This window comes from Callospermophilus lateralis, chromosome 1, assembly GCF_048772815.1.
Source record: "Callospermophilus lateralis isolate mCalLat2 chromosome 1, mCalLat2.hap1, whole genome shotgun sequence".
In the NCBI taxonomy this organism is placed as follows: Eukaryota; Metazoa; Chordata; class Mammalia; order Rodentia; family Sciuridae; genus Callospermophilus; species Callospermophilus lateralis.
Window position 1 is genome coordinate 214492230 of NC_135305.1, and position 10708 is coordinate 214502937.

General features: G+C 65.0%; 1 protein-coding gene across 2 annotated transcripts in view; it reads left to right on the forward strand.

Moving 5' to 3' along the window:
• Positions 1-10110, forward strand: part of Cacna1a (calcium voltage-gated channel subunit alpha1 A) — a 180676-nt gene extending 170566 nt beyond the window's left edge. For both annotated transcript variants that reach the window (XM_077105758.1, XM_077105759.1), the window contains 9 exons: positions 3177-3284; positions 3380-3480; positions 4507-4616; positions 4717-4855; positions 4982-5095; positions 7030-7065; positions 7999-8185; positions 8411-8661; positions 9303-10110. In XM_077105758.1, coding sequence (XP_076961873.1) covers positions 3177-3284; positions 3380-3480; positions 4507-4616; positions 4717-4855; positions 4982-5095; positions 7030-7065; positions 7999-8185; positions 8411-8661; positions 9303-10025 — 1769 coding nt within the window. In that variant the 3' untranslated portion in view covers positions 10026-10110. The remainder of the gene's footprint in view (positions 1-3176; positions 3285-3379; positions 3481-4506; positions 4617-4716; positions 4856-4981; positions 5096-7029; positions 7066-7998; positions 8186-8410; positions 8662-9302) is intronic.
• The last annotated feature ends 598 nt before the right edge of the window (positions 10111-10708 follow it).

The following is a 10708-nucleotide window of genomic DNA, read 5'->3' on the forward strand; positions in this document are numbered from 1 at the left end:
ACCGAGGAGAAACGGGCACAATACACACTGCGGCCGAGGCAAGAGCCAGCCAGCCACCTGGTGGAGGGGCAGCCCGCAGGCCTGGGTCCCCAGAGCCACCAAGTAGAGTTAACAGCTAGAGGGTGACAAGCGCTAGGGCGAGAAGTGGGGGGTGTCCAGGTTCAGAGGTCAGAGACAGAGGCAGTTCCGCCCTCAGGGACACTGGCCAGTGACCAGGGACCTTCTTGGTAGTCACTGCATGGAATGGCCTCTAGTGTGTTGAACCCCGAGAGGTGGCTCTGCGTTCCCCAGCACAGGGGCACCTGCAGCCATGAGGTGAGGTCCAGCTGACCACACGGGGGAGACAGGAGGCAGACCCCTCGGGCAGCACCCAAGGCAAGGCCAGCTGGGGTGACTGCTGCCCACCTGCCAAGGACCTCCTGCCCCGGGATCACCAGTGCCAGTAGTTCTGTACCCGAACCGGCCGCCTCACAGAGGCCACACCATGCTTTTCCCAGCCAGGGCATTCTGTCCCAGGGACACCTGGCAGTGCCTGCCACAGCCTGGGTCTCCACGTGGGCAGGGTGGTGCTTCCTGCAGGGAGGCCGCTCAGCACCCACGGCTCCCAGATGCCTCAGCCAGGATCAGTGCCCAGCGTCATGGCTGGCGAGGTCAGAGGCCCTGCTCTGGCCTGAGCGCAGGTGTTTGTCTGCTCAGGCCACCAGGATCACACGCTGGGTGGCTGCAATGGACTAGGGTGGCCGCAGGCTTGTCCTCAGCCTTAGCCTTGGCGCCCAGGGACCACCCTCCCCGGCCCTTTTGTCCAGGACACCAGCTGCCCTCCTAGGGCCCCACTGACCTCCCTGAGGCTCCAGCCACGGCCATGGTGGTGGTGGTGAGGGCTGCACCGTATGAACTTGGCAGGGGATGGGGACACAGTTCAGCCCCTCATAGCAGATGGTTTCTTCTCTCCCAGAGAAACTGGAAACATGTTTGTAGTTTATTTCTTTTTATAATTTTATACCTTTATTTGTTTGTTGGTTTCTATGGGGTCTGAAGATGGAGCCCAGGGCCTCCCACGTGCTAGGCTAGCGCTCTACCCCTGAGCCCCAGCCCTGCCCGGGTTCATCTTATTTTAAGTCAGCTGTCTGTGGGGTGCGGTGTGCGGGGGGATAGATCAGGGTGTGTGGTGATCGGATCAGGGCAGTCAGCACCCAGCGCCCCCAGCGCCTGTGATTTCTTTGTGTTGGGAACATTTAAAATCCTCCTGAGGGCAGGCGCCCTGGTGCCCACCTGTAATTCCAGTAGCTCAGGAGGCCGAGGCAGGAGGATCTCAGGTTCCAGGCCAGCCTCAGCGCCTTAGCGAGACCCTGTCTTAAAAGATAAAAGGAGGCCGGGGGTGCAGCCAGTGGAGGAGCATTCCTGGGTTCAAGCCCCAGCTCTGCAAAGAGAAAGGAAGAAGAAAAGGTTCCCGCGCCAAGGGGATCCCAGGTCATCACCAACAGTCTTGACCTCCCATCCCTAGGATCGGCCCCAGGGACCACAGAACTCCACATCCCTAGACCCTGTGGCCACGAGAGAAAAGAAAGGGAAGCCAGGCGCGAGGTGCGGTGCTGCACGCCTGTGGTCCCAGCCACCGGGGAGGCTGAGGCAGCAGGATCACTGGAGCCAGGAGTTAGTTGCCCGCGTGGGCAGCATAGCGAGACCGAGTCCCAAAAGAAAGGGGTGAAAACGGGCTGCGCGCGCCCTCTCGCGGTGAGATAGGGGACAACCACTTAAGTCAAAAGAGAAAGCCGAAGTCAATAGAAAGCGATGGGTGGGGGGACGGTGCTTGTGACCGAGGTCCCCTAGGCCTCTTCGGCAGAGGATCTGAGCAGACCCCTGCAGGAGGAGGGGAGAGAGGGGGCCACGCAGATTTTCTTAGGAAACTATCCTAGCACAGAAAGCACGCCGCACAAGGATCATGGAACGGCCTGAGGCAGGAGCATGCCGGGCACATTTAAGGAGCAGTGAGGAGGTCGGTGCGGCTGAAAGGGGAGTGAGGAGGAGCCGCGAGGCTGAGGACAGAGCAGGCAGAGAACCGTGAGCCCGGCCTGAGAATTCGGGCGCTCCGCCCTAATGGGGCCCGAGGGAGGCGGCCTGACGCAGGTGCTCGCGGCGCCCTCTGGTGGCGGCATGCGGAGTAGACAGCGGGAGCGGGAGCGGGAGCGAGCCCAGGTCCCAGGAGGCGGGGTGGGGCAGCAGTTCAGCTGTCCCTGGCTTCAGTATCCTTGCTCCAAAATAGATCTGAGCTTTGAGCTTCACATGCGCGTTAGCAAAAAAAGGCCCTTCTAGCGCCAGGGTGCAGCTCAGTGGTAGAGCCCTTGCCTAGCTTGCGTGAGGCCCTGGGTTCCATCCCAGCGCGCGCGCGCGCGCGCACGCGCACACACACACACACACACAAATTGGCTCAAGGTATGGAAGGTCCAGCATCAGGGGACCTCGTCTGGTGAGGGCCTTCTGGTTATCAGAGTCCCAGGCACCAATCCCATGGAGAGAGACGGGTAGTACCCGTGGCTGTGTGTCTTTGCTGTCTGCCCTTTCCCTCTCCAAGCCTCAGGATCCAATCCAGGGACAGCGCCCTCATGGCCCGTTTAATCCTGATGGCCTCCTCGAGGCCCCTCCAGGCTGTAGTCCTCACACCTCACGAGAGGAACTGGATTCCAACAGGGGCTTGAGAGGGGGTGGCCCACGTTCAAAGGACAGAGCTGCAGTACTGACCCTGGGGGAGACGCTGTCCGAGGGCTGGACACACATTAACTCCCTTGGTCCTCAGCCAGACAGATTAGGGACCATTGTCACCCCATTCCCAGATGGAGTAACCGAGGTTCCTAAAGGTGCATGTGGCGCTGGGTTCCATCCCCAGCACAGAGAGAGGAGAGTCTAGCAACTAAGCCAGGCACTTGGTGAGAGTGGCAGCCAGGACTGGGCCCTCAGCTGACCCAGCCCCTTGCAGCACTGAACTCTCCCTACAAAGCCGTCCCCAGCCCTGGCCCTGCAGAGGACCAGGACTTCCTCTGGGCCAGGCCTGGGCACTGGAGACTCCATGGGGATCACAGCAGCTGTGGCCACACTCTAGGGAGCTGCTGGCTTGGCAGCTGCCCCAGAGGCTGCTGGTGCCGGGGAGGCGGTCAGCATCTGTTGCGCCCACACTGCAGGTGGGGCCGACAAGCAGCAAATGGACGCAGAGCTGCGGAAGGAGATGATGGCCATCTGGCCAAACCTGTCTCAGAAGACGTTGGACCTGCTGGTCACACCTCACAAATGTAAGAGCCCAGCGCACCCTGGGCAGGGACCCCCAGCAAAGCGGGGGCGGGAGCCAGGAGGGGCGGGCGGCACCTGAGCTCTCCTGTGCCCCCAGCCACGGACCTGACGGTGGGGAAGATCTATGCAGCCATGATGATCATGGAGTATTACCGGCAAAGCAAGGCCAAGAAGCTGCAGGCCATGCGCGAGGAGCAGGTACCAGCGTCCATCGCCCTGGGGACACCCAAGCTGGAAGACAGGGGCTGGCTTGTTACCATGGGAACCAACCAGAACTAGGGCAGGTCACTGCCAAGCAGGGCCATCTCAAGGAAATGCAGCCTGGATGATTCGTCCCCTCCACCAGCACTTGCTGAAGGTCACTGGGTGTTGGGTGCTGTCCCCATTGCTCAGGGTCATCGGTCATTGGGGGGGTTGCAGATGGGAGCAGAACAGACCAGATTCCTGCCCTTGGAGAGCAGCCGTTCTAGGTGGGGACCCACCAACAGCAGCAAGTGACTAAGCACATCTCATGGTGGCAAATAATGAGGGCCATGGCGCTCCGCGGACCTGAAGAGGGGAGAGGTGGGGAGCAGTGTTGGAGCTGCGCAGGTGGGCCATGGAGACCGGAAGGCAGGGAGGGAGGACGGCAGGAGCAGGCGGGTACCCAGGGAACAGCATCCTCGGCAGAGGGAAGAGACAGTGCAAAGGCTGAGGCTGGAGGACGAGGAGGTCGGAGAGGGGCAGAGGACGGTGAGCCAGGGGGACATTGGGCTGGAGTCACAGGGCAGAGCTCAGAGATGGAGGGGACACTCTGGCTTTTATCCCAACTGAGAGGAGAACCTGGAAGGGTCCTGCACAGTGGAAGGGCCAGGTCTAGCCCATGGACACCCTCCGGGCACTGAGGTGGGGGAGCCAGAAGGGCTGGGCTGCTCCAGGTGCCAGGTGCCAGGCAGAGGCCTGGGCTGGGGCGGCTGGGGAGTGGATCCAGGTGGCTCAGACCTGAGTGACTGATCAGCAAGGACTTCTGGGCGCTGGGGCAGCCAGGCCCAGAGTTCCATCCCTGACACTGCAAAAAAGTGGTGGGGACTTCTGGAATGTCGCAGGGTGGGGTCTAAGCACCCCCTCCAAAACCTCCCCCTGCCTTGCTCAGCCCAGGCTCGCCCACAGACCGAGCCTCCGTTCCCCTCCTTCGTCCCACCCCGTCCCTGCCCCTGTGCACACATGCTGCTCTCTGCCCCCCAGAACCGGACCCCTCTCATGTTCCAGCGCATGGAGCCCCCATCCCCGTCACAGGAGGGGGGACCCGGGCAGAATGCCCTCCCCTCCACCCAGCTGGACCCCGGAGTCAGCCTGTGAGTGTGGGTCTGGCCAGAGTGGGGGGGGGCAGTGAGGTGCCAGCGCCCAGGCGGAACCCCTGAGTGCCCCGCCCACCTGCCTCTGTGTCCCCCACAGGATGGCTCATGAAGGTGGCATCAAGGAGAGTCCGTCCTGGGTGACGCAGCGGGCCCAGGAGATGTTCCAGAAGACGGGCACGTGGAGCCCAGAGCGAGGGCCCCCGGCTGACCTGCCCAACAGTCAGCCCAGCTCTCAGGTGCCCCTGCCCCCATGGGTCCCAGGTCGCCAGCGCCTGCAGCAGGCACCCCCCACAGACGCCGAGCCTTCCCTGGGGCCCCGTGTCAGGCCCCGGGCTAACCAGGCCCTGCCCTCTGCCCCGCAGTCGGTGGAGATGCGCGAGATGGGCACCGATGGCTACTCGGACAGCGAGCACTACCTCCCCATGGAAGGCCAGGCCCGCGCCGCCTCCATGCCCCGCCTCCCGGCCGAGAACCAGGTGAGGGCTTTCACCGCCCCAGAGGGGCCACCGCACCTTGCGGGCAGGCCCCCTCCTGCAGCCCCCATGCTGGCCTCACCGGGAGCCCCTGAGGGGCCTGGCCCTCTGCCCGCCCCCCCCCCCCCCCCGTGGAGCCAGGAAGGGGAGGGCCCTGGGGTGAGCTTGATGGCGGCCAGTGGTTCTCTGCCCTGCTGGGGACAGAGTGGGAGGGGCCTCGGCCCGGAGAGCTGCCCTCCGGAAGCCATGGCCCAGGGGGCACCGCCCTGCTTGGAGCCGGCCCCTGTGCTGGGAGGATCCAAGTTCAAGGCCGCCCTGGGCAGTTAGCCAGACTCCGTCTGAAAACCTGAGGGAGGGCCGCGGGCTCAGTCCCGACGACAAGCCCAGGCCACTACCGGGCTGGGCGTGGACCGCGTGCAGCCGCCTGGCCCCGCACACGCCCTGGCTTCCCTCCCAGCACTGGGGAAAAACAGCACGCGCACCTCGAAATTCCACGCACCTCACGCACAGGCACCTCACACACGCACCGACGCATGCGCACCTCACAACCCACGCACATCACACACCCGCACCTCACACGCACACCTCATACACGCCCACCTCACGCACTCGCACCTCACGCACCCACCCTTCATGCAAGCACCTCACGCACCCGCCCTTCACGCGCGCAACTAACACGCGCAACTCACGCACACGCACCTTACACATGCACCTCACGCACGTGCACCTCACACCTGCATACCTCACGCACCCACACTTCACACCTGCGCACCCCACGTACCCACCCCTCACACGCGCGTGCACCCACGAAAGCGCACCTCACACGCGCACCTCACGCACCTGCCCTTCACGCACGCAACTCACACACACACACCTTATGCACCTCAAGCACCCACACCTCACACACACGCACCTCACACCTCCATCTCACACCTGCGCACCTCACACACCCACCCCTCACACGCCCACTCACACACGTGCACCTCACACACCCTCACACCTCACGCAATGCACCTTACACACCTCATGCACCCGCACCTCATGTGTACGCACCTTGCATGCACACCTTACACCCGCACCTCATACACCCCACATGCGTGCACACCAGCACACTCACTTGTGCGTGGCGTGTGCCGGGCACGCACACTTGAGGGTCTGGCATGGGCGATCCTGGGAGGCAGGGCTGGGGGTGTGGGCAGCTGTGGGCGTGTCCCTGTCGGGTCTCCGTGCGGCTGCGGGGCAGCGTGTGCCTGCTGCGTGTGTCTGCGTGGCCGTTTGCCCCGCGGCTGGGCCCACTCGAGGGGAGGCAGGAGGGACCATCCCACCGCCGTCCTGAGGACAGAGACCAGCAGCATGGCGGGCTGCCTGCGGGCTTTCCAAGTGCGGCTGGAGTGCAGGGCGTCGCCCCTGGCGGCTGTGGGGCGGGAGCTGCGGGCGGCGGGCGGCATGTCTGGCTGGGGAGCTTCGGTGCTGTGCTGTGGCTGTCTGCACCCGGCGCAGGCTGCGCTGTGCCTAGCGAGGCCAGGGTGGCCCGAGGGCCTGGCCTCTGGTGGCTGTGAGGCTGGGTGCGAGGCCCTGTGCTGCATGTGGCTGCCCGGTCCCTGGACTGGGGACGTGGCTGCTGGGCCCCAGAGAAGACTGGGCATGGCAGCTGGGGCCCCCCTGGAAGCTGGGAGCCTCCCCGGGAGCCAGGCCAGGGCACTGCATGGGCAGGGGCCTGTGGCCAGCCGCCCCCTCTGTTGTCGTGCCTCTGCCATCTGTCTGTATGTCTGTCTCCTCTGTACCCGCTGGGGACAGCCAGCGGCCTGCTCACCAGGACCTGATCCCCCTCCCCACACCTCTCCATGCTCCGCCCTCCACCCCCTCCTCCCTGCCTTTTATATTTATTTTCTTCTTTCTGTTCTTTCTGTGTGCACCATCCCGTGGGGCTGTGACAGAGGAGAAGGGGCCGGCCACGTGGGAATGACCTCAGTGTATGTACGCCCTGCGGCCCCAGCTGGGCTCGGCCCCTCTTCCTCCCCAGCCCCTGGGGCACTCCCCATCTCTGGCCGCCTGGCCCCACCTTTCTTTGCAGACCACACCCTCCCCCATGGAGCCCTCTCCTCGTGTGTGTGTCCTGTGTGTGCGGGGCCACCCCCCACTCCCCTCGTCACAGCCCCGCCGGCCCTCTCTCTGGGGGTCGTCCTCCAGCTCCACTGTGGACCCAGCCTGCAGTCTGAGTCCTTCACAGCCCCCGCCTCGGGCAGGGTGTCCAGCAGAAGCAGGCGGGTCCTGCGTGAGGGTGGGGTCCACGCCGTGTTCCTGCTGCTCTCTTCCGCTGGCCACAGAGAACCACAGGCCCTGCACGGGTCAGGGCTTGACCCAGGGGTGCAGTGAGTGAGGCCAAGGATGGGCGTCCTCAGGGCCTCGAGTGCCAGGGCAGCCCCTAGCCTGGACCTGGGCAGCTGGCGCCAGAGTCAAGGCCCCCAGCGAGGTGCTGAGCTGAGCTGGGCCGGGGGAACCTGGCTCCTCGCCGTCCCTGGAGGGCAGGTGGCAGCCAGGGCAGGCGTGGACCTGCAGCCCAGGGCTCCCAGGCTTGCACCCTGTAAGGGTCAGTGCTTCCCTTCATCCACCTGCCCACCATGGCTGGGCCCCCAAGGCTGTGGGTCCTGAAAATCAGTGGCGGGGTGAGGGGCCAGTGGACCTGGAAAGAGGAGGACAGAGGAGTTCCCAGGGCTCCGCTCTCGCCGCAGCCTAGCCAGCCTGTGTCCAGGACCCTAGCACACCCCTGGACCCACTCCCCAGATGGTCACACCCCAGTCTCAGATGGCCATGCACCAGCCAGGCTGCCAGGACGGGGCGGGAAAGGATGGCACTTCTCAGTGCTGGCCTCTGACTCCAGCCCACGGCCTGTCCCCCAACCCCAGACCATCTCTGACACCAGCCCCATGAAGCGCTCAGCATCGGTGCTGGGCCCCAAGGCTCGGCGCCTGGACGACTACTCCCTGGAGAGGGTCCCCCCAGAGGAGAACCAGCGGCACCACCAGCGCCGCCGGGACCGTGGCCACCGAGCCTCTGAGCGCTCCCTGGGCCGCTACACGGATGTGGACACAGGTGGGCTGTCGCAGGGACTCCACCGGGCAGAGGAGGTGGAGAGGGACAAGACTGGACAGGGGACAGGTGGCCGCTGCAAAGGGGGCAGGGACTGGAATCGCAACCGGCCTTGGCTGTCGCCAGGCCTCTCTCTAGGGCCCCTGGACCCCGGCTGGGCTCCTGTGTGCACACCCTGCCATGCCCCCAAGGCTACCTGTGGTCTGTCCGTCTGTGTTTCCGGCCCAGGCTTGGGAACGGACCTGAGCATGACCACCCAATCCGGGGACCTGCCGTCCAAAGAGCGGGACCAGGAACGGGGCCGACCCAAGGACCGGAAGCATCGGCAACACCACCACCACCACCACCACCACCACCCCCCGCCCCCCGACAAGGAGCGCTACGCCCAGGAGCGGCCAGACCACGGTCGGGCCAGGGCCCGGGACCAGCGCTGGTCCCGCTCGCCCAGCGAGGGCCGAGAGCACATGGCGCACCGGCAGGTGGGTGTGGCACGCGGCAACCGCAGGCGGGGACGGCCCCCCAGCCACACCTGCACGCGGCCCCCCGGGCAGGTCCCGATCCGGGTGGCGGCCCCGACCGGCACACGCTGGCCTCCTGGAGCCCAGGGCCCCGGGCGGGGGTGGCCCTGCGCCCTGACCCAGCTCCCTCGCCCGCCCCGCCGCCGCCCCGCCGCCGCTCCCTCCTTGGTGGCGGGCCGCGTAGGCGCCCAGGACCCGCGCGGTCGGTCCCCGCGTCCCGCCCGCGCTGCCCCCGCCTCCCGCTTTCCTTTAACCCGGCTTCCCTTTTTGTTTCGATTATGATTTCTGTCCTATGGACGCCTGTGAGTAATTTTTGAAACTTCTGCTATTTTAACCCCGAAACTTACAAGACTCCATCTCTCATTTCTCTTCTCACTTTGTTGTGTTGGTTTTGACCCCCCCTCCTGTCTCCCCTCCCTGTGGCTGTGGCTTTTCTCCTTTTTTTCCATTCGAATGTCCTGTGTCCCCTCCTCCTCCCGGACCCTCTCCCGTCCCCTTCGGTTTCCGTTGCCCTCCCCCCCTCCTGTGTCTCCTCCCGTCTCCTCCTGGTTGATTTTGTTGTATCTTTTTTTTTGATTTCCTTTGTTTCAATTTTCGTGTAGGGCAGTAGTTCGGTCAGTGGAAGCCCAGCCCCCTCAACATCTGGTACCAGCACTCCACGGCGGGGACGCCGCCAGCTCCCCCAGACCCCCTCCACTCCCCGGCCACACGTGTCCTATTCCCCCGTGATCCGTAAGGCCGGCGCCCCGGGCCCCCCGCAGCAGCAGCAGCAGCAGGCGGTGGCCAGGCCGGGCCGGGCGGCCACCAGCGGCCCTCGGAGGTACCCGGGCCCCGCCGCAGAGCCGCTGGCCGGGGAACGGCCGGCCACTGGGGGCCACGGCAGCAGCCGCTCGCCCGGGATGGAGCGGCGAGCTCCGGGCCCTGCCAGGAGCGAGTCCCCCAGGGCCTGTCGCCACGGAGGGTCCCGGTGGCCGACGTCGGGTCCGCACATGTCCGAGGGACCCCCGGGTCCCCGGCACCACGGCTACTACCGGGGCTCTGACTACGACGAGGCCGATGGCCCCGGCGGCGGCGGCATCGGCGAGGAGGCCAGGGCCGGGCCCTACGACGCGCCACCCCTCCCACGACACACGTCCTCGGGCGCCGCCGGGCGATCGCCCAGGACTCCCCGGGCCCACGGCCCCGCCTGCGCCTCGCCTTCCCGGCACGGCCGGAGACTCCCCAACGGCTACTACCCGGTCCACGGGGTGGCCAGGCCCCGAGGGCCGGGCCCCCGGAAAGGCCTGCACGAGCCCTACAGCGAGAGCGACGACGACTGGTGCTAAGTCCGGGCGAGGTGGCCCCTCACCCGCCCGGCGCCCCCACGCACCCCACGCACACACCCCGCCCGGGCCGGGCCGCCTCGCCGCCACCTGCCCAGCACGCGGGCCCAGAGGACCCGCCCGACCGAAGACCCCAGCCTCGGGGCCAGGGCTGGGCCGCGAGGGGGTCCCACAAACCCCTCGGCCAGAAAAGACCCTCCCGGGCATCGACGGCCCCCCAGCCCTGACCTCCCCGGGCCAGGGGCTCTGGGGCGCGGCCCCAGACAGACCAACCACAGCCAAGGGATTCGAAACACTCAGCCCTTTTTGGAGAACTTTGGGGAAAACGGGGAAAAACAAAACAAAAAAATAATAACAACAACAACATTTTTAAAAGAAAAACGGGGAGAAAACAAATCGCTTCTATTGATGAGTTTTATCATCTCAATTGAATCCTTTCCCTGGTGATTGAACGCTGGTGGCTGCTGTGGCGAGGACACGAGGAAGGGTGCCACCCCAGAGCCCCACGCAGACGGGACACATCACACTCCCTCAGCCACACACAGGAGTGCTTGCTGGTGATACCAACCCTCCTATTACTGCCTGCAGAAGTCAATTTAAAGAAAAATAATAACAATAAACAATTTTAAAAAGGACAAAAAAAAATAATGATTGAGAAAAAGAAGCATTTTTTTCTGACATTTGGT